Genomic DNA, 27,387 nt, shown 5'->3' on the forward strand with positions numbered 1-27,387 from the left:
ACGACCTACTACACACGTTGACTAAACACCACTCATTTAAAGGAATTATCCGGAGTAAAATGCACTTTAGATCAATTTACGGATGATTGGGAGTACATACGTTGAGTTGACATCAAAATCATGTCATTCGGATGTGTTTTGAGAAAGTTCAATTTTTACAGTTTTTAGTCAAAACTCGTTAGCCTTGAAGTGACCAGGGCATGTCATTTCGCCGCTACAAAACGCTATTTTTATACCTCTTCTACAGTTCCAAACAACATTACACTTACGTGATAGTGAGTAGAGGGTCCCTAAAGCCAAACCGGAGTATCCCGAGGTCTTTATGTGGTTGGATAGAGAGTCCAGAATGAATTTCATCAAGCCAGTACCTTTCCGGAAATGTTGCTGCTGCAGCTAGCATCTTTAGGGGAAAGTCTGTAGGAGTCGATTGCATCACGCCGTTGTGTAACGACATCACGCCACGGACATTTCAAAATTCCAACCTGTTAGTAAGCTAGGGTTTGCTGTTGCATACAACTTCATTTCAATTTCGAAAGAAATACTGGACTATGTTTAAAAAAAAAATCAGAAGAAATTGTGAATTTCCAGAGCGTGTTACTCCACACTCGGCAATCGACTCCTACGGACTCCTTACAAATAAAACACGACAGAAACTGTATTTCACTACGCTACTTGTTTTGGAACATCAACGAACACCACTAACCACTCGGTGAGTTGCACAGTTTTGAAAACGAACGTTAAGGGTTGTTTTAGGACATGTTTGAGCATGCCTGTAGGCAGGGTGCGATTTGTGTAAAAACCAGAGGGGGGGATGATTTTGAATAAGTTTGTAACCCCCCAAAAAAAAAAAAAAAAAACGAACGAACGATTCACAGCCTAGTAATGTCATGGCTAATAATACCCTATATTATTTTTGCCACCTTGTAACATTTTAGTTTTAGTTTACCGTGGTGTATGACTTTAAACAGCGAGTGTGCTTGGTATGATGATCAGCTCCTCTAATGCAGGGTAGGACTACGTTTTGACAAGCATACAAATTCACCTTGTTCTTGCCCCATCTGAAATGACTTCCCTACTTTTGCTGCCTCCATCCTTTCTGTATTTGTTGTGTAAAAAAACGTTGTACATGATGGCACTGAAGTCTTAAGTTAGTGAATTGGCTAACAGTGTTAGTTGGTAACCAAATAGCCTACACATTGCGCTACACGCTGCGTAGACTACGTGCATTCTCTCTCCTGCTGATTTGGCACTTGACACCGATGTTTTTCCTTGAGTATACTACAAGTGAGCAATGTCAAAATCAATTGGGTTGTAGACGTTGTTGGGTGTGGAAGGTTACTAATGTGATTTATCAGTAAATGAAATTAATGCTTTTTCAGTAACTGAATTCATTGAAATAAAATTATTTTTTCAGAATTTCTTCTGAAATATTTCTTTGGTAATGCGTTGTGTAGGTCTTAAATTTCAATCTTTATGGTCTTAAAATGTCTTAAAAAGGTCTTAAATTTGGCTTACTGAAACCTGCAAGAACCCTGTATTTTAGAGACTGTTCATAAGTCTTTCTTGACCAGTAACCTATGGACATTTAATCTGAAAAGGCAAGTTTATTCAACTCACACAGAATGTGACCAGACGTCCTGGTTTAACCGGGACAGTCCCGATTTTGAGTTGCTTGTCTCGAGTCCTGACTAAAGCCTGTCGGGACGCTAAAATGTCTCGGTTTACACCAATCACTATTAAAGTGTGGTCTTATTATAGCCTGATCATTAACTAAACCCATGTAGAAAGACTAGCCTAAAGCGTCTGGCGTATGATTTTGATAATGTGTGTGCGCGAGTGTGTCAGTCAATCGTAACAGTCTGCATATTAATCTTTGCAGCCAACCTTACAGTGTATCTCTGTAAACATTATTGCAATGCCTCGTCATATATGCCTCATTTTAACGGTTAGGACAATGCAGAAGAGAAAGTCATCATTCTCAAAATAACCTATGCCTGTGAGTTTTGTTTTCAAATGTTTCCATGCATGTCTGGATAACGGGTGAGGAATGTTTAGGAGACAGATACAGTAAATCCTCAAATTATGGCTGGGTCTTTTTTTATTTATTTAGGCTGCGCAAAGCACAGCACCTTTATTTGGGGCAGGCTTGTATGCCTTGCAGCAACAATTGTGTTTAAATGTAGGCTACTGCTTCAGCCTCTGGCAAGCTCAGAAGGCGGCGGCAAGCGACTGGTAGCTTGAGAGCGACGTGTTGGAGACCCATGGTGTAGGACAACAACTTTTCATTGGCAACATATTAAACCAACCAACAAATAAAATATTAAGAAGAGCTCTTTTATGAGGTAAATTGAAACAATGTAGGCAATTATTACCGGCCTTTATTTGTCTGAATCTGAGGCCCGGCTATAAATAGAATCCCGGCCATAATTTGAGGATTTAGGTATGCACGCATGTTTCAGGCATAGTGCAAGCACTAATCTCTGACTGAAAGTGCGCAGAACTTTTGCATTTACATAACAATATTTAATACATTTTCCCGGGGGTGACACCCCCAAACCCACCGAAAAAATGTCTGACTTGTCGCTAGCCAAGCTCACGATTTCATTCCACAAGCCTAGATCGCTCTCTCGCGGCTGTCAGTTCATATGAATTAACATTTAAAAACATGTTCAACTATATATATTTTCATAATATAAGTTGCACCTGACTATAAGTCGCAGGACCAGCCAAACTATGAGAAAAAGTGTGACTTATAGTCGGGAAAATATGGTATGTGAATGCTGTTTTTAAAAAAATGTCCATACCATATGTGGAAGATTTGAACTTGGATGCATCCCACTAGAACTTATTTCCTATCTTATTTTCCACTATAAATATACAATGATGTTGGGGAGATGATTAATGTTTTGTAAATCCTCCTTCACAGGGCAGTGGGAAACCATTAATGATACATAAGTTACTGTAGTTTGGGTTTAATTCAGGGCACATTGACATGTGCAGGATGTGAAGGGCGCTGCCTCCTTTAGGTGGGCTTACTTTGGGAAAGTGAGTACCTGGTAATTGCACTGAAAGGTGCATGATGGCCAGTTCAAGACAGATTGTTGCCAACAGAGAACATTCCCACACTATGACTCAACTCAATTGTAGGAGGCCAAACGTGTATTGTAGGTATGTATGTGGGTGTATTTGTTTGATACGCTCATGCTTTGGCACACATCAGTAGGTGTCTTCTCTGAGAATCCTTAGGTATCTTAGAATTGTATTTTAAAAAACAGCCCCCCCCCTCTCCTTTGCCGTTGAAATACATATTCAGTAATGACCTTTCAGTAAAGCACCCAATTCCGTTCCTCTTGGATTTTCCGTTTCCCTGTACGGCACTATACTATACAGGGTTTCCATAGGTCAAGGAATTTCATGGAATATCATAGAATTGTAAAAAGTCTATTCCAGACATGGAAAGTTAAGGGATTTGATCACTTTTTGGCCAAGTCATGGAACATCAGGGAATATCGTTTGTACTAGCGTGTCTAAATTTACCAAGGCATTTCTTAAAAGTCATATTACCATGCAGTATTTTTCTTTGTTGTACTTGATTTTTAGCGCCCATTATCCCCCTCTTGTTCGTCAACAACTTGCAATCACTTCAGGCAAGGCAATAATGCATTAGGTCATTATAAGGCCTAGATGTATATACTCATAATTATGTACTGCAGGGCTTAAAATTCATTTTTCAAAATGGGGGGGAATTCCCCCCTTAGATTATTCAAGAAGGGGGATTTACACAATTTGGGGAGGAGGGGGGGTCGATTCTGATACCAAGTGAAGAATTGCGATTTCGATACTTCTTCGATACTTTTTTAAAAATGTGTTTGATTTTGGGGCCCCCACCACCCTGACGTCATCAGTAATATATACTGTAGTGGGATCATTCACAACAGTGGACATCCTAGATTCTGCTTGACTCTCTCCATACACACAAACACACACTGAAAATGATGGCTTACGTGATATGTTTCTATTTCATATATTTTTAAATTCATATAGAGTGTATTTAGTTAATAATGTATTTTTTAATGTATAGCATTTTACTAGTAGCTAAACATATTTAGTAATTTGAATGCTTCATATTGACGTTTAAACTATAACACTTAGGCATATCTTGGTAACACTTTACTTGACGGGTGAGTTCATAACACATTCATAGCAGCTGTCATAAACTGCACATAAAGCATTCATGACTGTTTCATGAGACATGACTGAACATTCATACCAAACCTTTCATGTATGTGGAAGACAGAACAACGAAAACTAATATAAAAGTCCAACATCGTATTTGTGTAACCCGGATACCATTAATTTAATCTCTCCAGCCTTTGTAAATATTTCATGAATATCTTATGAAGTCTACATCAATGTCACTTTACTATACAAGTTGTGAAGTATTCAGTAATCACTGAGTTTAACACTGGGAGGTAAACTAGCTAACTAACTACATTCAGCTGACCCGTATTTGTGTAACCTGGAACAGTTGAACATTCCCAGAAGCAAAAGATGAGAAATCATCTGCAAAGGTTACATCATAAAACAAATACATTTTTATGAAACAAAAATTATTTGCTTGACCATGTTCTGTCTTTTTGGTACTGGAGTAGCCCATTGACTCAGATGTGCTGTGATCAGGTAAGAGGTTTGGACCAAAAACGACAATGCTGCTTTGTGACTTTTATTTTGACAAGCTCTCGTCATTCTGTCTTCCACATTCATGAAAGGTTTGGTATGAATGTTGAGTCATGTCTCATGAAACAGTCATGAATGCTTTATGTGCAGTTCATGACAGCTGCTATGAATGTGTTATGAACTCATGCAATTCAATTCATGCAATGCAATTCATTATGTTTTCTATGTCATTAGATAAAATAAATGTTCAAAAAACTAACAAGTCGAAGACAATCTTTCTGGGATCAAGTGTTGACGTGACCTGAGCTAGCAGGATAGTTACCAAGGAGCTCTTTCCACATGTAAAAGTTTGCCATGGTTTAGAGAGCCTATTTGGCGTAAAGCGCAAAGTGGTTCTTCTCTCTCTCCGCGGTGTGTGTCGCTGCATGAGGCTATGTTCAATTCAATTCGGTAGTTGATCCGTCCGGTCAATAGCACCGCGATTCACGCCACTTCATGATTATGTTAACGCCATCAGACAGGCTGTAAAAGTGTATCGCGGGAATTTCTCGCATTATGATGTCTAGAGTTGCGGGACTTGAACAAATTATGCGCAATACCCGCAATCCCGCAGTGAAATTTAAGCCCTGTACTGTGTTTAAAGGGACACCAGGCAAGCCTGATGCTTTTTCTCTACGAAATTCCCCCTCGCTCGGTCTGAAGCTCTTTTCCTTTTCTTTGCATCTTCCGTCAAGGGTGTTCGCTGCTTCTTCGCCGGCTCTGCCATTATACACACCTTTGCAACAATCGCTAGCATTTCGTTAGCCTGCCTCTGTGCTGTGGATGCAGGATGTAAACTGATCCTGCTTCGGTCAGCGGGTACGATACACTGAACTTGCAAGCGGGATATTCTTCTTACAGGCAGTAGGGGCGGGCGAGAGAGTCTTCATTCGCCCTGTAATGAGTCATTTAACCATATACCGACTTACGAAGATGAGTAATTAACACGAAAACGTTGCCTGGTGTCCCTTTTAAGTAGTGCAAATTTTAAGTTAAAAACTGAAAATGTTTGAATTGGTGTATTTAATACGGTGGCTGGTTGTTGTCTACTCAGAACAAAGGTAGCCTGTTTTTTCTGTTAATGAAACCCTCCACGTACTGTATGTAGTGCCATAACTGTCTGAAAAGCAAACGGTCTCACAAAATTCGGTCTTCCGAAGTATTTCCCCAAAAGTCTCTCTTTTCCTCAACATCTTCATTTCTTCTTATATTTTGAAATGGGGACAAAAAATAACATACAGAAAGCCAACCACTTTGAAGAATTTTTGTTTTGTTTCAGGTGTACACCTTGGGTGTCCATAGTCTAATACTCTGTTGTGGTATACACACTTTCTTTATGTGCTTAGCCCCCCCCTGTCTTCCAGAGCCAAGAGGCAGTTGGTCAGGTTTTGTAGGCTCTGTACCTTCAGTGAAAATCTGGAACTAATATGATACAGCAAACACTACAGTTCACTTTTCAGTTGCCAAAATGAACTAACCTTACATTGCCTAATCTTTGGTGGACATAACATGTCCACGACTACCATTATTCGGTATTGTACAAGATGTAAGAAGATGGCCAACATATTTTATTCAAACTCCTTTGACCTCTGACGGTGACCAAGTCAAATGTGACATTTGCAACACATTATGCAAATTGAAACCATTCCCTTCTGTGCCTATATATATATACATATGATTTTGTAGACAACAATGCCCCCAGTCCCCAGTACAAAATGATGATGGCAAGTACTTGTGCTCTCAGGAAATTGTATTAAAATGGTTGTTTAGATGTGTGTATACAAGTGCACACAGTCGGTATTGAATGATAGGCCTGCATGCTGGTAGACTTAATTAGTGAAAGTGGCCAAATAGCTTGAAGCTTGAATGTTATTCCTCATTTTTGTAAGTCACTTTGGATAAAAGCATCTGCTGAATAAATACATGTAAATGTAGATATCCTCAAATTGCAGAAAATGATTGTACTGGTCATGTTGACATTACTCGGGTGTCACAGTTTGTCATCTGAAATCTGCAGGGAAATTTGCCAGACCTTGTGTTTTGCCAATCCTAATATTGTGTGTTTATGCAACACTAATTGATTCTGGTAGAATCATTGAGCAGAGAAGAGATGGAAAGGGATTATTTTCTCAGGTAGATGAGTATGACATCAGTTGGAATTGGTATAAATTGTGCATGTCCATTTTTTGAGATGTCAATATGTAATATTCTCCAAGAAATATTGCAGCCCTCTTACATCTTGCTGATCTAGCATCATGAGCTTGGTCTGAGGAGGAGGCGGCGCTCAAAGCATTTTTAAGGGACGACTAGCTTATTTTTTCCCCCTCACTGGCCACCTCTGTAATGTGGGTGTGAGTTCCCCCACCCCCGTCAGATCCAGTTGGAACTGGAAATTTCTAGCCACTGCTGGCTGTTTGCCCACTCCCACAGACCAGTCTCTGTGCATAGCACTTCCTGGAGAGAGACTGTGAGAGCGCAAGAGTGAGAGACAGCGTGTGTGTGTGTGTGTGTGTGTGTGTGAGAGAGTGAGGGAGAGGGAGACAGCCGTAGAGAGGCCGAAGGGTGAGCGCATCGATGTAAACAGTCTTAAATGGATGAGTGCCATGGGAGTTAAGGGGAGAGATTTCAGTGTGTTAAATAGCAGCTTACGTTTCTCACTCTAGCCTTTTGTCCACGTCTCCTCTTCCACATGTGCACACACAGACACACACACACGGAGATACACACACACACACAACCCAAGAAAGACTTCTACTATAATACTAGCACAATTAGAACAGGAAGATCCTAAATTATGTATTTTCTTTACTGTAGAGATTGCTGGAGAGATCAGAAATATTGAATTAATCACTGTGATCAGTATCAAAGCAGCTATCTTATCAGCCAAATCTGTCTGGCATGGTTGCATAAAGACTAATGTAGGTTCTGTCTGTCTTCAGGCAGTAGTCTGTGGTTAAGCATTGACATTGCATTTTATTGACCAATTTTATTGAGTGATTAAAAACCACCCACTCCCTTTTCAACGTCACCGAAGGCCTATGTATTTTTTTGTTTTTGAAAAATAAAAAACAAATTCTGGTTCACAACACCAGCAATTCTGAAGCTGTTTGGATGCAAACTATTGTATATGTATTCAAGGAAACCGTTGTTCTTGCAGATCTTTCCAGCAGTGGACTGCATACCACATCTTAAAAGGCCGCTGAAAATATCCTTTTAGCAGAAGTTGCTGACACAAATCTGCAAGAATGTATGGGTTGGCAAAATTGTTGCTTCTGTGATGCAAGGACAAAGAGCAGTGTGTATGACCCAGGAAAACTGGGACAGTCTAAACATAGCAGAGCTACTCAGCATCGCCGTAAAATGTCAGATGGGTTTAATAGCGGCAGGGTCAATAACTTGGTTCTGCGTGTCATGTGTTTTTTTGCCTCTATGTTTGTTAGTGTTCACCATAAGCTCTAAATACTGTTATTTTATTTTTTACTTTTAACACAGGACTACTTTGGCCGATTAAATGCTTGCCTAATTCCATTTTAATTCCTGATCGGGGTGCTGAATCTTGGCAGTTCAGTTGCAGTGCAAATATAGCAGACAATGTTGAGAATATCTCTGACAATATAGCCTTTTATGTGGGGATATGTCAAGTGGATATGAATGAACTTTGGTCTTAGGCAGCCCGGTGTTACAAGTGTTTTGTTGTAGCTAATTAGCAAGCTGACCTTCGGCTGTTTTTGCGTCTGCCCCCTTTCCACCCTTGATTTGAATAGACCATTACATTTGTCTCTCAGGGAGCAACCTTTGGTGCCTAAACCTAACTATTCCAATGGTAATATTTGAGATTGCAATCACATAGCACATTGACACATGTTAGCTGGGTTTAGTATTAATGCGCCAAATTGTTATCTTTTGCAGACCTGTGTGCACTTTTCATTTTTTGCTGAACCTCTCTTTATACCAGCCGCTTTGAATGAAATGGATGCTTTCATGTAAGCATCAGGTCTTTCCCTTTCAAAGTCTTCCTTATTAGGCAAAATGTCCTACCCATTCTTGACGGCCTGTCAGGAGCCTTCCACTGTAAGTTGTCACATGTGACTGTGTGAAGGTTAAGACTAACTGGAGGTGAAATGGCATTCTAGCGGTTGAGGAATGAGAATCCCTTTAGCTGTCTATTAATTTCAGGCTTGATGTCACAGAACGATAACGAGTAGAAGACGAGCATGTCTGCAAAAGCTTTGTTGCGATAGATGCATCAATTATTATTTTTTAGCAGTGTAATCAAGTAAGGCTCAGCCAAATGCAACCTATGCCACTGCAGCGTTCCCTTCTATCCCTTTTCTGTTGTCTACAAAGCAGCTAATTTCCTTGATCTAATAAGACTGAGATCTCATGTTGTCGTAGTTTCTAGGATACCTGCTGTTACAACTCTTATGGCTAGCATAGCTATGATAGTCAGCAAGAGATCTTAAGCAGGAATACAGCCAGGTTGAATTTATCTGTGTTGTGGGGGTTGGGTTTCTTTATTAAAACTTGGGTATAGGGTTGGAAATTCAGGTGTAAGGGTTATAACATTCGGTGCATTTCACTGTGGTGTGTGCACATGCATTCTTAATTGATTTTACAGTTTTACTGTGGACTATGGAAACCGCACTAGTGGGCAGTAATAGTTGCTGTTTGTATTTATGAATTCATTTGAATTGTTAAGGAGTGCCTGCCTGCCTGCTATTATGTTGTAATGTATTTGTGCAAGGTTAGAAAACATGTCCATTGCTTTGGGCAAGGATATGTTGCTTGCGATTTCTTTCTCAATGAAAAAACATCAGTTCTCAACAACTTTTTGAAAGTGCTAACAAGACTGTTTCTTCTTCACTCAAAAGAGGACATTAAAGCGAAGACAGGAAGTCCATTAGTTGTTGGTTTCGGAATTGCAGACTTTTGAGACACAAGTGTCCTTTGTGTGTGTCTCTGTCTCTGTAGACTAGTTCAACTTTTGTATTCTGCTTCCTGATCAGTAATGACAAGCATACTTGTGCTACTTGTATACTCATTTTATGTCTAGGCTTATGTATTGCCTTTCCCTCTTAGATAGATTTCCATACAGGCAGTACACCCTTGGTTTGTTTTTGTTGCTCTGGCCATATATCAAACTCCTCAGTTTTCCTAAATTATCAGGGTTTTTTTTTCCCAAACAGATGTTATTCTTTATGAAATCATAAATTAGATTGTGAAGCACATGTAAGAGATTAATGGTATGGTTTTCAAAATGAAACAATTTACCAGATGCCTAGAAGCTCCATTCCTTCCTATATCTGAGACAGTAGTGCCACCGTAAGGTTACATCAGGTAGTGCATGGAAAGGTCCTCTGTTTCCTGTTGTCATATTGTTATTTCTGTCTGTCTTTTTCTCCTTTAGTGAGTCCAGCAGTAGCTCTAGCGATGAGTCCCCAGCACGGTCTGTGCAATCAGCTGCAGTTCCTGCTCCCTCTGCACCGTCACTGCCCTGCCTTGACAAGGATGAGCCTCGGAAAAGCTTTGGCATAAAGGTCCAAAATCTTCCTGTTCGTTCAACGGGTGAGATCAGTATTTACATTTATACTCTACTGAAAGAAATTTGCAAATAAAGTCAGTCGTTTTTTTATTTTATTTACCCTGTCCTGCTTCTGGGATATATAGTACCTTGACATTTTGCTGTACTGGTACTTGGTTAACTTTTTGTGTAATTCCACTACCAGTTTCAAGGGATGTTCAATATTACATTATTTTTTAATTGGTGAATTATGTGTAGTAATTTGTGTCTCATAATTTCTGTAGATACAAGTTTGAAGGATGGTCTATTCCATGAGTTCAAAAAGCATGGGAAAGTCACTTCAGTGCAAATCCATGGGGCATCAGAGGAGCGCTATGGGCTTGTGTTCTTTCGCCAGCAGGAAGATCAAGAGAAGGCTCTCACTGCATCTAAAGGGAAGCTGTTTTTTGGCATGCAAATTGAAGTCACCCTCTGGAATGGTCCTGGTAAGTAATTGAGTAAACCTACTGTTTTTTGTCTTTTTTTTTTTTTTTTTTTGAAAACTCAATGCTTAACATCTGATTGATTGACACCCTCCACCTTTGTCCCACTCTCTGGGTTCTCCATCAACAGAGACTGAGAGCGAGAATGAGTTCAGGCCTCTAGATGAACGAATAGATGAATTTCACCCAAAAGCTACAAGGACATTGTTCATCGGCAACTTGGAGAAGACAACCAGTTACCACGATCTACTCACCATCTTCCAGCGATTTGGAGAGATAGTGGTATGTTGATGTTCATGTAAATTTGACAATGGAAGTGGCCTTCAGCTAAGAATGCGAAAATCTTATCTGATTGTTTATTTATGATATCTATGTTTTATTTATTGGTGCCACTCTGTTTTTTCCTCCACAACAGGACATTGATATCAAGAAAGTCAATGGTGCACCTCAGTATGCTTTTCTGCAGTATTGTGATATTGCCAGTGTCTGTAAAGCCATAAAAAAGATGGACGGTGAATATCTTGGCAATAACAGATTAAAGGTGAGAGAAATGTAAACATGCTATAATACAGTGGTTGTTCTCAAACTGGGGGTCGGCAAAAATATTGGAGGGGTCGCAAAATTATTTGCAATCTGGATTAAAGACATTATTTTAAAGGCTGCCATTGACATAATGCCTTTGATGTTGACATAGCCTACCTATGAGATAAGACATTTTCTGCCTCTGCTTCTAATGCCCATCTCATAACATTTCGAAACCAAATTCCGCTGGTTAGAGAGAAGGGGGTCGCGAGACTTGGCCCATTTTTTTTTTTTTTTTTGGGGGTTTAGAACCACTGCTATAATAGACCGGAATCAGAATCAGCTTTATTGGCCAGGTTATGATACAAACAAGGTATTTGACTCTGGTTGCTCTTTGCTCTCAAGTACACAATAATCACTTTACATATAATAATAAAAACAGAAAGGATAGTAAGAAATATGCAAAAAGCAAAAATACTGTTAAAATATGTTTGAACACTTATTGATGGCTATGGGCTTATTCTCTATCTATTATGTTTTGTGTCTTGCAGTTGGGTTTTGGGAAAAGCATGCCTACAACATGTGTATGGTTGGATGGCCTAGCATCCAGCATCACAGAGCAGTACCTCACACGCCACTTTTGTAGATATGGACATGTAGTGAAGGTAACGCAATGTTTTTTCTGTCTTGTGTTTGTCCATTTTCAGTTTATGGTTAAAGACAATTATGAATTACTAAAAGAGAATTATGAATAACCAAAATAGATGACTTGCTATATTTCTGGACTTTTTTCCTTACAGGTTGTGTTTGATAGATTAAAAGGGATGGCTCTCATCCTTTACAACAACATTGAATGTGCGCAGGCCGCTGTCAAAGAAACCAAGGGGTGGAAGATTGGGGGCAATAAAATTAAGGTAAATAAGTTACATATGGAAAGAGTTACTCATGTTGAATGAGGGTCATTTTCAAAAAAAGATTCGAATGATGGTAAAGACATTCTTCCACTTACTTGCGCCTCAGTATTTATGATGAAAGTGTGTGTGTGTGTGTGTGTGGGGGTCAGAAAGAAAGGATCTCAGGCCTTACATTTGGTGAAATGTTGAAAATGAAGACACCATAATGGTAAAGACAAATAATAACTACCGGTAAATCATCAAACAATGTTTTCAAACATTTTTTGCTGCTCTGAAGAAAGCCTCACAGCCATGAACCACCCATCCTTCAAACAATTATATGATAATGAAAGGAAAAAGACACTGGTATGATGGCTAATCTTCATTTATTTGCTCAGTTGTTGCATTTCAAACACCAACACCCAATTCTATCTTTTTTTTTCACTATTCACTATCTTCGCACAAATCCTGAGATAACTAAAAATCACACAAAACTTCAACTGTAGCATATTTTTGGTGCGTTCACGTTCACCAGCATGTCTTTATCAGCATTTGCACCTTTTTTTTGGAAAATGGCTTGAATATGGCTTGAAAGTTTTAATGTGATACTCTATAACTACTTGAATCAATGTTTTAAGTCTTTGCTTTTATACATAGGTGGATTTTGCCAATCAGGAAAGTCAAATGGCTTTCTACCGTTCAATGCAAGCCTCTGGGCAGGACATTCGAGACTTTTATGACGTTGTACCTGAAAGACGGTGAGTAAAATTGTTTACACATACGTAATATATTTATACAATATATAGTAATAACTGTATTTAATTATCTTCCTAAACAAACATGCGTAAATGTCTGTTTGCAGAGATGAGCGCAGGCCGCCATATCATGAGTTCTCTGCTGAGCGGGCATACTATGAAAATGTGCGAACACCTGGCAGCACCTACACCGATGATCCTCGACGGAAATACGCAGCTCGAGGCCGGGAGTTCTACCCAGAGTGGGATCCCTACCAGACGGACTTCTATGATGCACGCTACTATGAGGACCCCCGCGAGTACAGAGATTATCGGGACCCCTATGAGCAGGATATACGCAAATACAACTATTTACGAGAACGAGAGAGGGAGAGAGAACGTTTTGAGACGGACCGTGAGCGTGACCATGGGCGTAGGACTATGGAGCACAGCCAAAGCCCATCTCTCCCTCGACGTCCAGCAAGCCCCACAGCTTCACCCTCACCCTCTGATCGTTTACCAAGTGATTCTGAACATCCCATATATAGTCGGTCATCAGAGAGAAGTGGCAGCTGCAGTTCTCTTTCACCACCACGCTATGAAAAGAGGCCGGATCGGTACACTAAGACGGAGAAGGCCGACAAGGAGAAACCATTGTTCGAATCTGAGCGACTTGGTGCAGGAGAGAAGGAAAAGCGTTCTGTCAGAAAGGAAAAGTCTGACAAAGATCGCAGTGAGAAACAAAAGTTAAGGAAGCTGAAATTGGCCTCACCTAGTGTGCCATCTTCAGAGACAGATCCTGACCCAGAACCTGACAGGGATGGCAGCCCAGATGGTGGCCAAAAAGCTAAGGGCAAAGGATTTCTTGGTAAAGAGAAAGAGAACAAAGGGCGTTTAGATTTACCACCATGTGTAGTGCAGCTTACACGGGTTAAAGAAAAGGAAGGCAAAGTTCTGGATCTCTTCCCTCATACAGTCACAGAAAAACAAAGACTGAAAGCTTCAACTGACTCTGTTAGGTCTCCCCCTCCACCTCTCTCTGCAGCAGAACAGAGGAGTTTCCCTCCCCGGATGGAACTTCAAAAGGGAGAAATTCTCAGGCATGTAAAGGTACCAAAAGAGAAGGGCTTGACAAGTCAGGTTGAGTTGGTGGATAAAGACGGGAAAATTAAAGCTAAAAAATACTTGAAGTCTGACCCAGCACTTGAGGGTACCAATTCCTCTGTAGATGTTGACCGTTTAGCTGCACGAAAGAAACGTTTTGAGGAGGCATCTGGAAAAACTGATAGGCTTAAGAGGATCACTGAGGAGGAGGAGGAAGAGGGTAGACTTGGCTCGAAGAGGCCAGTTGATGGTGCTCTGCCAAAAGATGCAGACAGTGATAAGAAACAGCTAGTTAAAGACATCTATAAGAGAGAGCATCGAAAAACTAAATTGGAAAGACTGGTAGCTGTTTGTAGTAGTCCTACAGACAGACAAGAGTCTGAGTGTGCAACACTTAGTGTGGACTCTGGCCTCAATCTGCAGTCTTGTTGTGGAGAACCAAATGAAGGGCCAACAGATGCTGTAGAGTCAACAGATGCCTTCTCTAGTCAGAAGCTGGGAAGTTTTGGTTTGAAAAATCCCATTCGTCCTAGTGATGGAAGCCATGATCAAGAACAATTTGGAGAAAAAGAACATCTGCATATCAGCAACCAAGATCACTTTGTTGAGAAAAGCATTACAGTGCATGATGTCCAAATATCTATGGACATAGACCACTCCCAAAGCTGTAGAAAACAAATGGAACAAAACCGCCGACTTCAAAAGCAGCTGCAAGAGCATGACAAGTCAGATAAATCTGAAAGTCCTGTTTGCGTGGATTCAGATGATTTGGAGCGGCGCAGTCTTGTTCATGAAGTGGGAAAGCCACCACAGGATGTCAGCCATGATTCTCCACCCAGCAAACGTAAAAAATTAGAGACCCTTGACTTTGAATTTAATTCAAAACGAGAGTGTGACTACAGAAGCTCTAGATCAGCTAGTGAAGATTCTGACAAGAATTCAATCTCTGTTGCGCCATCAAGACAGTTAGTATATAGTGAGGAAGAGGCTACTGTAGATTCACCACTCATGATGTCCAATAAAGACTCTAAAGATAAAGAGGATAAGGTCAGCAATCGCTTAGATGTCTTGAAATACAGCTTGGACTCCTCCACTGGGAAAATGCTTGCTACACAAACAGAGCATTCCAAACTAAAGGCAGTTTCTCAAAGAGCTGAAGGAGAAATGCGCTGGGAGAGCAGAATAAAGCAGGACACACTGCGCATGGACATGTCTTTCCCAAGTAGCGTTGTTAAACGGGATGGAATCCGTAAACGACCTGTTCGTGAGCTAGAGCCAGGAGAGGTTCAGTCAGACTCAGATGATGATGGTGACAATAAACGTCTCTCACCCAAATCGAATGCCTCACTCTTGTGCTTGCAGAGGGAACGAGAAGACAGACATTTGGATATCAAACTATCTGGTTCACTTGAGAAAAATAAATTTTATGAGTTTGCCCTGGATAAGACTATAACACCAGACACCAAGGCTCTTTTGGAACGAGCAAAGTCTCTCTCCTCCTCAAGAGAGGACAATTGGTCATTTCTAGGTCATGAGTCACGGTTAACTACCCTGCGCAATAGTTCAGACAAGGAGAGGGTTGAGCCAACACCACGACCTATTCCCTCTTGGTATAAAAGGAAGTTTAAACAAGACTCTGAAGGCAAATTGGATGATAAAAAGGAGATGCCCAAAACTGAGAACTATGAACGTCAAGAGCTTTTTGTTTCTCGCTTTCTTCACAGCTCCATTTTTGAACAAGATTCACGTCGTTTGCAACATCTTGAACGCAAAGATCAGGATCCTGAATATGGTGCAGGTAGACTTGTGAGCCAATTGAGTGGCACTGAGGGACATGTTGGGACTGGAGGTGAGGACCGTACACAAGAGCCAACTGTACTTTTTCACAGTCGTTTTTTAGAGTTACAGCAACAGAAGGGCAGAGATCACCAGCCCCACGAAGAGAGAACTAATGTGCCCGATGGAGATGAGGATGACAAGCCAAAAGAAGGGAACCAGGAGCAATGTCCCAAAGTGGATGAGACTACACAAGACATTAAGCCAATAAGTCCTGTTTCAGCTCAGTCAGTATCAGTACCTGTCCCATCTAAGGAGTCATCTCAACTAGATGATAACCTGCAGGATAAACCAGATGTGTTGTTTTCCACAACAAAGTTGGCAGTCCCTCAGGTAAAGGTTGAGGATATGATGGACACCACTGAAATGTCCCCTCTTCAGTCTAAGCAAATCGAAAAGTATCAAGTTCCTCCAACTGTTGGTGTTTCTCCAGCTGATCCTATATGCAAAGAGGAGGCAAAAGATGAACCTAAACAGGAACCTCTTGAGACTAAAGTAACTCCTGTAAGTACTCTGACTGTGGAACCTTCCACCTACACTGATGTTAAGCCTCCCACTCCTGGTGCCTCGCTAAGTGTTTTAGAAACAGAAACAGCTGAGGACCTACAGTCTCCAAAGTTATCACCCAAACCTGTCACAATTCAAGAAGCCCTCAAGGAGGAAGAGGAACCTCAGCCTGAAAAAACACTGCCCTTAGACAGCCATTCACCCAAGAATGTAGATGTGCCTCTTGAAATGGCATCGTCCACATCAGATGCTGAAGCAGAAACAGCTCCTCCACGGAAACAACTTAAGAGCAAGAAATCTAAGCTCACACCAGCAGCACCTCCAACTCCTCCACACAGTCAGCCAGCAGGAAATGAGAAGCCAGTAACTCGCAAAAGTGAGCGAATTGACAGGGAAAAGATGAAAAGAGCATCATCTCCGAGAGGAAAGTCACCAGTCCACTCAACGGATACCGAGCAAGGGCCTGAGTCCGATAGAGTCATAGGCAGACGCCGGCGCAATGTGCGCTCTGTTTATGCTAAACCAGCTGGAGATGAGGTTGTGCAACAATCAGGAAAAGATGTGGTTGAACCTCCCCGCCCTACACGAAAACGGGGTGCTGACAAAGACCCGGTTCAGCCAGATTCTACTCCCACTCCTACTGGCAAAAGAGGTCGCCCCAAGACCCGTAAAGGGGGAAGAGTTGAAGATGTGTCACCCGTTAAGGGAGACCAGCCTAAAATGTCTGAGGGAGAAGACAGCGACAACAAACAGTCTAGTGGCAGTGACATTTCTAAGGTTTCAGAGGGTTGGCGGTCTCCCAGGACTCAGAAAACACAGTCTTCACCCACTACAAGTACACAAAGTAAAAAAACAGGCAAAGTTGAAAAACAGTCTGAGAAAATGGATATCCTGTTTGATAAGTCAGAAACTGATGGAATTGTAGCCTCCGAATCTCAAATTAAATCAGTTGAAGAGCCACAAGAATTGGCAAAGTTATCAGAGGATGCCAAACAACAAACTAAATCCCAGAAAACGGATAAAGGGAAAGAATTTACAGAAACTGCTGAAAAGAAATCTGAAGAGAATGAGGAAGAGAAGCTAGATGCCTCTATTGAGAAACAGAAAGTAGCTGAAAAAGGTTGTAAGACTAAACCACCAAGATTGACTCGTGGCTCTAAAACAGGAAGTGAGGACAAGTCACTTAGTCTGAAAAATCTTGTAATTCATTTAAGTGTGGATGATGTAATAGGTGTCCTCCGCTCAGGGGAAGATGAGCCTGAACCATTTCAAGATTCTGTAAAGAAAGCAAAACCTGAAATGTCTCCAAAAGAAGATACTACAACTAGTTATCTTAAGGATGTGGATGACCTCAGCCCAGATGAAAAAGAGGACACTGAATCTGAACCCCCAATCGACCCTGCTGCAGCTCTCCTGGCTCGTCAAATGGAGCTTGAAAGGGCAGTTGAGAATATCTCTAAGTTTACTGTAGAACAGCCTCTCCCATCCCCATACAAAGAACCACCTGCTGAGCCCCCAGTCCTCTTACCACCAGTTCCAGTTGAACCACAAGATGAGGTGGAAGAAGAGAAACCAGCTAATCCTGCCAGTGAAACAGAACTTGCTGCAGCAATCGACTCAATTACGGCCGAGGATATCTCTGCAGATGCAGATGCATTCACTGCAACCCCATCCTACCCTCTCCAGCTCCCCACACCAGATCCAGTAGTTTTACCCATATCCAATGAAGTAATGGAACCTGAGACTCAAATGGCTTTCAGTAATGTCATGAACACAGATTCAGAAATTGGTATCGTCACAGAGCCTAAGCCATCTGAAGTAATCAACACCAAAACCACAACCCAAGAAGAATCTCCGGTTGTAGGAACACAAAAGAAAACAGGAAAAGCCAGACCGAAAACCCCGAAGAAGGCTAGAGGTCGAAAGACTACTGCAAGTAAGAAAGGAGAGATGGAAGAGCCTGTTTTGGAAGCAGAGCCAACAACAGTAAAGCTACCAGATTCAATTCCTGAAGACATGAAAGCTGTTAATCCAAAGGCAGTTACTACAGCAGCAGCAGCGACGGCAGCTGTAGTCACTGCAGCAGCTGCCTGTAAACATGATGTTACCTCAGCAGTAACTCTTGACACGCCAAAAGAGGCCGAGCAACCTGCTGTAGAGCAACCTGAACCACAAGAATCAGCTTTTCATTCAGGCAGTAGCAGTCCTGTACATTTTAAATCACAACCACCACCTACTGACCCCATTGCCCCAGCTCTCACCCCTTCTCCAACCCGATTGAATGTACCACCTGTACGCCCAGGAAAACTGGCAATCTCATCTCCAACTTGGCTGAACAGATCTGAAGAGACATCTCCCTTATCTACACCTGCTCCACAAGTAGTGGTAACACCACCCACAGCACCTATTCCAAGTATTGGAAGTGTATCAGGGAATCCACCCTTACCCCCTGATACTAAGGCATCTGATATTGATCCCAACTCTAGCACTTTACGTAAGATCCTGATGGAGCCAAAATACGTAACTTCAAACAGTACCTCTGTTTCTAGCATGGTTCTCACAACTACATTAGTGGAGCCCCGTGTGTCTGAGAATGAGAATTCCTCTGACCCTTTATCAGCGAAATCCTCTATTCCCGAAGATAGGCCCTTGCCTCACACACCACATGCCATGCTCCCGCACCCAGCCCCATCTCAACCCCAAGAGAATCAGCACATTTTCAGTGAGAAGTTGGTGAATTCAGTGATTTCTTCTGCTACCTCAGTTATAAGTAGGATTACCCCCTTTGATTCTGATGAGACTCCTCATATCTCTCTTAGTAATCGCAGTGCTGGAATGTCATTACCCAAGCAGAAGTACAGAGCTAGTATGAATGAAAACAGTTTGCCACGCTACTCTGGATTGTCTATGGCAGAAGATGGAAGCAATGTAGGCCGGCCAGTAGTGGATAACTCTACTTACAACACAGGCCCAAGCCCTGGATTAAGGGTGAACACTTCAGAGGGTGTGGTGGTGTTGAGCTACTCTGGACAAAAGACTGAAGGACCTCAACGGATCAGTGCCAAAATTAGCCAGATCCCACCAGCCAGTGCTGTTGACATTGAATTTCAGCAGTCAGTATCTAAATCCCAGATAAAACAGGAGTCTGTCACTCCATCACAACCCTCTACTCCAAAGGGATCCCAGACACCCACAGGTTATGGACACACAGGTGTGGTATTAACTGGCCAGCCGTACAATACTCAGCCTGTTATCTCTATTAACCAGGGAAGCCCTATCTCTGAGAAGTCTGAATCTTTATACCACAGTGGTTCCCAAGGCGGTCCTGTGAAAATGTTCCAGCAGTCAGTTAACAGTCCCCAAGTTCTAATGTACAATCAAGTAATGATGCAGCAACATGCAAAGAAAGGGCCTGGAGCGGAATCCATAAACATGAAAGTTGAGGCAAGTAAGCTTATACAACCCTCCAACCTGAGTCCAGTCTTGAGCTCACACCATTCCTCTTTGTCTGGTAACCCCAGAGTTTCGAGCCCAACGACACCTACTGACAGATCAGGTCAACATCTAAAGCAAGAGCCTCACTCTCCACGGACATCTGGCCACTCACCTTCACCTTTCCCCAAAGTGTGTCCTCCCGGTAGCTCCATCTCTCCAATTGGTACCTCAGTTGTTTTAGGCACAGGCAGCCCCATCTCTCAGTATGTCTCCAGCATGCACCACCCAGAGCAGTCTGTTATAATGCCTCCTCACAGTGTTTCCCAGTCAGTATCAATGAGCCATCATTCTCAGGGAGATGTAAGATGTACTCCTCCTCTCTCTGGAGTAAGCTATGGGATGCGTGCCGAGTCTCTGGCCTCTCCTCGGTCTGGGACTCAGCAGCGGACCACCACACCTCAGCCGGCAGGAATCCGGGACATGGTCTTGCAGTCGCATGCCGGCGCTCCGGGATCAGGAACAGGAAGTGGAGCTAATGAGGAAGAATTGAGACACTTTCATCAGGGCCTGCGAAGACCTGCTCCCTCCCACCTTCAGCCAGATGTCATGGTGGTCCCAGGTGACTACAGGGGGTTGCATCATGGTGCACTACGTCTAGATCAGTACAACATGGCCCCCAGGGATGTGCGACTCCTTATGCACCATCAGTTAGGGGAACACCCGTCAGTGGACTCCCGTAAGTCCCGCACTCCAGAGACCTCAATGACCACCTCACACATCTCTGCAACTTCTTCTAAAACTCCCCCTGGCAAAGCAGTACAACAATTAGGAAAGGAAACATCAAAGGCTCTAGAAGTCAAGATGCCAGCATCGCCCCATACAGAGAGTAGAATTATTGGGCATCCTCCTGTTTCTGTAATGATGCCACCCCAAGGTGTCCAACTTGTGCATCCTGGCAGTGCCACTTCCATGTCAGAGTACTCAGCAGTGTACCGGGAGATGCGGGGCTTCCACCCCCAGTTTCCTGGTCACCCTTCAATTGGCATGAACTTGGCACAGCGTACCATACCCCCTTCTCAGGTGAGACATTCTGAGAGTTCTTTGTACAACTATATGATGCTATTATTCTTAAACATATATTTTTTAGCTGTTTGAACATGCTCCTCAATCTTTTTTTTGTCATCTGTCTCTGTCCCAACAGGAAGTAGATCATCCACACAGGAACAAGATTTCCCCAGTGCAGCCCTCTGGAGCTATTGCTGAACTGAAAAATGAAAGCTTGCACCTTCGTCATCCAGCCATGGAGTTGTCACACGTGTCCAGGGTTCAGCGAGACACCCACTCTCCTTCCTTTGTGCCATCTTCTGCAGTGGCCCAAAGGACAGAAATGGCCCTGTCACTTCATAAGGGGCCTCAAGCTGTCATCTCTGGCCCTCTCCCACTAACTGCCTCAGGCCCCTCTCAGATGCGACCAGATTTGAAATTTGAACACACAGAGCACCGTTCAGTCGACACGGTGAAGCTTTTAACAGTAAGTGACCACAAAAACAAGATGTTTAGGGGAAAAAAATATAATTAATTGTTGAAATGTATACTTTAGTGAGTTGTTTACTTTTGTAACATTCACTTTCTTTCTTTCTTTCTTTCTTTCTTTTTCTTTCTTTCTGTATTCCTTTCTTTTTGAGCAGAAGTACCCAATTGTGTGGCAAGGTCTGCTTGCTCTGAAAAATGACACTGCTGCTGTCCAGCTGCACTTTGTCTCAGGAAATAACATCCTGGCACAGCGGTCTCTTCCACCAGTGGAGGTCGCTCCAATTCTTCGCATAGCACAGAGGATGCGGCTGGAGGCAGCACAGCTTGAGGGAGTGGCACGAAGGATGACTGTAAGCTTTCTGTTTTGTGTTTTATGGGTGCAAGAATAGGGAATGTCACTGTAATGTACTATGTTTTTTAATGCATGCAATTATATTAGTTATGTACAATTAGTGTGACACATATAGCTATCATTGATGTAAATAGAAATTTGGTTTCAATTCTGTGTAATGTATCAAGTGTAGCAAAAAAGATTCAAAATGAAGTTGTAACTAAAATTGTTTGCATTGCAGTCTGATGTAATGCTTCCTCACAATGTCTGAATGATGTAAGACAACTGCTTTAAAAAATCCTATCTCCTTTTTTTGATTAGGTGGAAAGTGATTACTGTCTTCTGTTGGCTTTACCTTGTGGGAGGGACCAGGAGGATGTCCTTGCTCAGACTCATGCTCTTAAAGGTGGATTTATTACTTACCTGCAAGCCAAGCAAGCTGCTGGCATCATCAATGTCCCCAACCCCGGCTCTTACCAGGTCTGTGTACACATTTTTGACCTTGTGTATGAAAAACCTGTCTATTGAATATATTGATGGCAGCAAAAGACAGTGTGTCCTAATTTATTTGGTGGGCAAAGTGCAAAGTCTGTCAGCAAGTAAAAGTTCTCATGCATGAAATACAACTATTTTATGGCATATGGTAGCATTAAGCTGACTCATCAATGTTTGCGGTTCAATGTCTTGCCCATGGTGTTTATCTACCAAATTGATTTTACTTTTTCTAGCTTTTGAATTAGCTTTAGTTAGACTTAAGACATTGCACTTTGCCCATCATTCAAATTAAGGCCCACAGTGTAATAAATGGAAACGGTTGTAAGAGTTGGTTGTTGGTTTTCATGAGAATCTGTATTGTTGAGTATATGAAGTCTGAAATAAGTTTTCATGTTTGTTTGTTTGTTTGTTTGTTTGTTTGTTTGTTTTTCTTCTCAACTGTAGCCAGCCTATGTTGTCCAGATTTTCCCACCCTGCGAATTTTCTGAGACCCACTTGTCTCACCTCGCCCCAGATCTTCTCAACAGTGTCTCCAACATCTCTCCTCACCTCATGATTGTGATTGCCTCTGTGTGAGAGATGGACATCTTCTCCAAACCCACTGGATATCAACACCAGCCTATGGGACTCAGCCTTTTTTTCTTATGTGTGTGGACATGAATATGCCTCACTGCGGAACTTGATTCAGTCTTTTTTGCATCATGCACTCATTCTTCTTTTTGTTATTTTTTTTCTTTTTCACCAGATCCTTAATTCATCCTCTCACCTCAACTTTCACGTCTATGCATCTCTAAGGAGAAGGCAACAATGGGCGTAACTGGATTTACAATGATCAATTATCTGATCATTTATTTTATTTTTTTGTCATTGATTAACACACAGAGGATTTTCTTTTCTTTTTAGAGCATCAACAAAGGGGATGAGTTTAAAAACTTTTGGGAGGGACTGTTTAACAGTTTTGTTTTTTCACTGATGATGATTGTGATTTTGTTTTATTTTTTTTTAGAAGTTCTTAAAAAGATTAATCTGATCAGTCATTGCACTATGTTGGATAAATCAAATTGAGAATCAAGTACTTTTACCTTTGTACAGATTTGACATGATGCTTTTAAAAAAAACATGCTCTTTTCACCAGCCTTCTCTGCACAAGAGACAAAACTGAGCTGGTGAGATCTTTTTTTTTTCCTGGGATTTCACCATTTGAAGAATACATGAACAAACACACACTGACTGACTGGCACGTAAATATCAGCTCTCTACAGACTTCTCTGCAACTACTGTTGTGTCTTGCCACCTTAATTCCGTTTTTTTTTTTTTTTTTTGTATTATTTTCCTCTCTATGTACCAGGCCCTGGAACTCCACAGGGGATTCTGGAGTTGTACAGTTTACACTTGATGCCTCAATGTGGGACTATAAGATAACTTTTGCTCAACTTTTTCTGTCTCTTGAAGACTGAAGGCGCAAAGGGGTGAATGCGGTAATGTGTAAATATTATAAATATTTAAGGACTTACAATGGACAAAAAACAACAAAAAGCTGGGAGACCAAGTGGATTACAGCATATCATTGACCACAGATGATAAATTATGTCAGGAATGTCCTAAGGGGAAGCTGCTTCCCTTTTACTCTGTCTAGAATAAATTCTGTGCCAAAATACCTTTTAAAATATTTCAAAAGAATATGAAAATGGAACAAAAAATGGAATTACAAAATCAAATATTATTTTCATACTTTTTGTATTTGTCACATTGTTGTAATTATTTGTTGACTCTGCCTCATTTTTGATTGTTATTGTTTCCCTCTTGTTCAGTCCCACCTAATTCTTCTCCTGGAATCTAGTTCATTTTCACTCAGACATGATGTGGTGGTGATGTTGGTGATGTTTGAGGCCACTCCCCTGATTGTGTAAATCGCAATATCTTCTTTCTTTGTTTACTTGTTTGTCTGCCTCCATCTCTCTGACAACATGTGTGTCTGACTAAGAAATCTGGTTTAATTAGCTATGCTATGCAGTCAGACATGTCTGAATGAAATATTAGCACATGGGGGGGAAACAAATTGAATTCAAAAAGAATTTTGGGAATGTTCTCCCTCTTATACTTGTCTGTCCACTGTCTCCCGAGCCAAGATGTAAATAGTCATTAATTTTATCTCTGAACTTGTTTATTTGCGCTCAGATTGTCTCATTTCAGGGTCCTCATTTTTGTTTTGTATGACAAAACAAAGCAGTCTGAAGAAGACAGAACTAGGTGAAAACCCATGCAGAAAGTAGAACCATGTTTCTCAGTTTTGTGGTGCGACTATTTGTACGACTGCAGGCTGACTTTTTTCATGGTTATGTTGAAGGCACTTATAATTTTTGATACAAATTAAAAAAAAAATACCAAAAGTAAGAAAAGAATCAGAACTGTTAATCTAAAAAAATGTCTTTCAATTTATCTCTATTTCATCAGTTTGTACTTTTGCTGTTCCTCTATGAGGACATTTTAAAATGTAAAATAAATTTTGTTCTTCGGATCATTAAAATGGTCATTCACTGTTTCACTCTTTAATCATTTGCTTATGGGACATTTCCCTGACATGCGTCCAAAGCCAGGGTTGAAACCTCTCCGTGGCTACACAGGCACTCAAGAGTTTGGCCACATGATGTCAGCAAAATCTCATTTTATGAAGAAGTTCCAGGGATAGAATTGCTGCGGTCACTTCTTTTCCAATGTGTTGACACTATATGACTATTGTTGGCAACATTGACCTTTTTTACTGAGCAAAAGGCATTATCCTTATGCAGAGAATAATGAATTATGACATTGACCACCAGTAGATTGCACAGTAACCACAGTTTGGCTTTGAAATATAATTTGTCAAAATTGTCCCTGCTCACAAACTAAAAACATCACATCACTCTTACTGGGTTAATGCTCCGAAGTCTCTCATTTTAAACATCTGTTTTTCTTTTGTGAAAATCATTCACAGTAATATCTTCAAAATACTGCATTGGTTGGCCTTTGACATGCTTTGTGCTAATGAAATGGAGAAGTAGCATTTAAGCACAATGTCATATTGTCTCACACCAAAATCAGATATGGAGAGACTTTCTGGCACTTTGAGGAGTATTCTACACATGCACATGTGTTACTGGGATCGATTGCCACTTTCACAGAAACATTTAAGCCCCCCTTAATTTGCTAAGCTTGTGCCTCATAGCCCCAAGAGTATGTTCTTTTTCATCTAGTAATCCTTTCACAGCACATGCCGTTAAAACGGGATCTCTTCTAGTTAATGAATGCCTCCATGCAAGTGTTTGAAACATCAGTTTGTGGTGAGGAATCCTAAGGACAGCTGTGCACATGCCTGGAACAGACTGCTGCTGGGGGCCAAGGCTATGGGAGGGATCAGTTGGAGGATAGGCAGGCAACTGGTAAGCAGTTGTAGGCCTCATAGATTCAGGAGTGAAGTATCGCATTCTGTATCTCAAATATTTATTAAAAAAAAGTTCTCAGTTTAGTCTTTGCATTGCCTAGGACATATGAGTTCAGAATGGAAAAGCAGCAGAAGTGGTGGGTCTGATGTTTGACATGCTAGTTTCCCACAGAGAACAAACAGAAAGACCATTGAGCCTCACTTTGTCCTTTTTGAATAATTCCAACAATTATCACCTCATTCCTTGCAGATCTGAGCCCCATAAATGTCAGCGGCAGACATATTTCAATCTGCTCTCTATGTCAGAGCTCGGTATGTGCGTGTGTCCGAGCCGTTAGATATGTGCACCAGAGTGTACTTATGTGGCCAAGGTCCTGGCGCTGTGGCCACAATTTTAGTCCACATCCAAGCCACCCCTCAAAGGTTTGTTTCTGTGGGGATGAGGGGGTTTGGGGCATGGGTCTAGGTCTTCTGTGCCCAGCCATGTTCAGTTTCTTGGGGTTTTGGTCCTGCGTGTGTCCATCTCCACAGGGAATGCGAGGAATCCTCAGGCCAGTGTTTTGGTGGTGGAGGCAATGTGATGCGGCTCCTTTTTTTAAAAAAAAATTGAAATCGGTGTATGTGGTGACTGAGTGGGCGGAATGAGTCGCGGACGACTCTTATATCATGAGATACTCTTCTCCCTTTGCCTCGGAGCCACTTGCAGGCTATTTAATGTCCTGGTATTTATCTCCTTCCAGGTCTGTGGCTTGCTCTTGAGGTCTATCCATAAAAAAATGTTATTAAATTTAAATGGATGTCAACGCTCTTGGTGGCCCATGCATGCAGAGAAGAACAGTTAATGCCCTTGTTTAACTCCACAGGCCACCATTTACTGGAAGGTGCTGGAAAGCCAAAGCATCAGCATTTAGTGTCGCCACTGTGAATTAAAATGGAGATCAAAGAGGGTCAAAGAAATCTAGGACCTAGGACCTTCAAGAAAGAGACTGCTCTTTTTCTCTCTCTCTCTCTCTCTCTCTCTTCTCTCTCATTCTCTTGCTCTTCTTTTTTCCCTAGCAGGCATGTTAGCAAGAAAAAGAGGTGAAGCACAAGAGATTTACAATGCCATGACAGGCCAAGACCAGGAATGTTAATTGACACTCCAACTCCCAGAAATAGAGGAACGCAGTGGTAGGAAGTGTGAGTGAGGACGACAGAGAGACCAAAAGGAAAACGGCAAGATAGCCACCTCCCCTAACCCCCCCAACCCTGAAATTACAGGCCTCGTGTTTAGTAAAGTGGCAGCGCTCTCGGTTCAGCGCAGTAGCAGCCAGGGCACACATTATTATGTGCACTCGCCTCAGGAGGAGCAGGCACGTCATGCAAAAAAGAATATTTGATTCAAATTCGTGAGAGGGAGGACCTTTCAGTTCCCCAATTGGAGCCATGTGTGACCTGCGGAACCCATCAGGCATGGGTTCGTCATCAAGGAACAATTAAGTCACGTGTTCTCTAATGATAATTGACAGACTTGGCTCCACTTTAGTTGTGCCTCTTGTTGTACAAAGTGACATGACTAATTGATAATTAGGGAAATTATTTATTGGTGGCTTCGTTTGTGAATGGAATGATTTAAAATGTTTTGCTTGGGTTAAAATGCCTTTTAATGGGGTTTTTAGTGTAGGTTTTGTGGAGAATATGCTGATCATGCTGAGGTTGCTTGCTGGTATTCAATCAGTGGAAGAACATCCAATGGTTATACTTGTCTCTAAAGAACTTTGTTTCTCAGGAAACAGGAATAGACATCTTCAGAAGAACATTTTCAAAACACACTTAGTTTTGTGTGTGTGTGTGTGTGTGTGTGTGTGTGTGTGCGTG

The 27,387-nt window shown here is 41.6% G+C and overlaps 1 protein-coding gene across 1 annotated transcript in view; it reads left to right on the forward strand.

Annotated features, from left to right (window-relative positions):
- Window positions 1–24,640, forward strand: part of spen (spen family transcriptional repressor) — a 37,724-nt gene extending 13,084 nt beyond the window's left edge. The window contains exons 4-15 of the mRNA XM_048240473.1: window positions 10,124–10,281; window positions 10,522–10,722; window positions 10,850–11,001; window positions 11,135–11,260; window positions 11,793–11,906; window positions 12,042–12,155; window positions 12,792–12,892; window positions 12,997–20,830; window positions 20,952–21,281; window positions 21,439–21,633; window positions 21,936–22,094; window positions 22,554–24,640. Coding sequence (XP_048096430.1) covers window positions 10,124–10,281; window positions 10,522–10,722; window positions 10,850–11,001; window positions 11,135–11,260; window positions 11,793–11,906; window positions 12,042–12,155; window positions 12,792–12,892; window positions 12,997–20,830; window positions 20,952–21,281; window positions 21,439–21,633; window positions 21,936–22,094; window positions 22,554–22,685 — 9,616 coding nt within the window. The 3' untranslated portion in view covers window positions 22,686–24,640. The remainder of the gene's footprint in view (window positions 1–10,123; window positions 10,282–10,521; window positions 10,723–10,849; window positions 11,002–11,134; window positions 11,261–11,792; window positions 11,907–12,041; window positions 12,156–12,791; window positions 12,893–12,996; window positions 20,831–20,951; window positions 21,282–21,438; window positions 21,634–21,935; window positions 22,095–22,553) is intronic.
- Window positions 24,641–27,387: the final 2,747 nt, after the last annotated feature.

The sequence above is a fragment of the Alosa alosa genome, chromosome 4 (assembly GCF_017589495.1).
Source record: "Alosa alosa isolate M-15738 ecotype Scorff River chromosome 4, AALO_Geno_1.1, whole genome shotgun sequence".
Lineage (NCBI taxonomy): Eukaryota > Metazoa > Chordata > Actinopteri > Clupeiformes > Clupeidae > Alosa > Alosa alosa.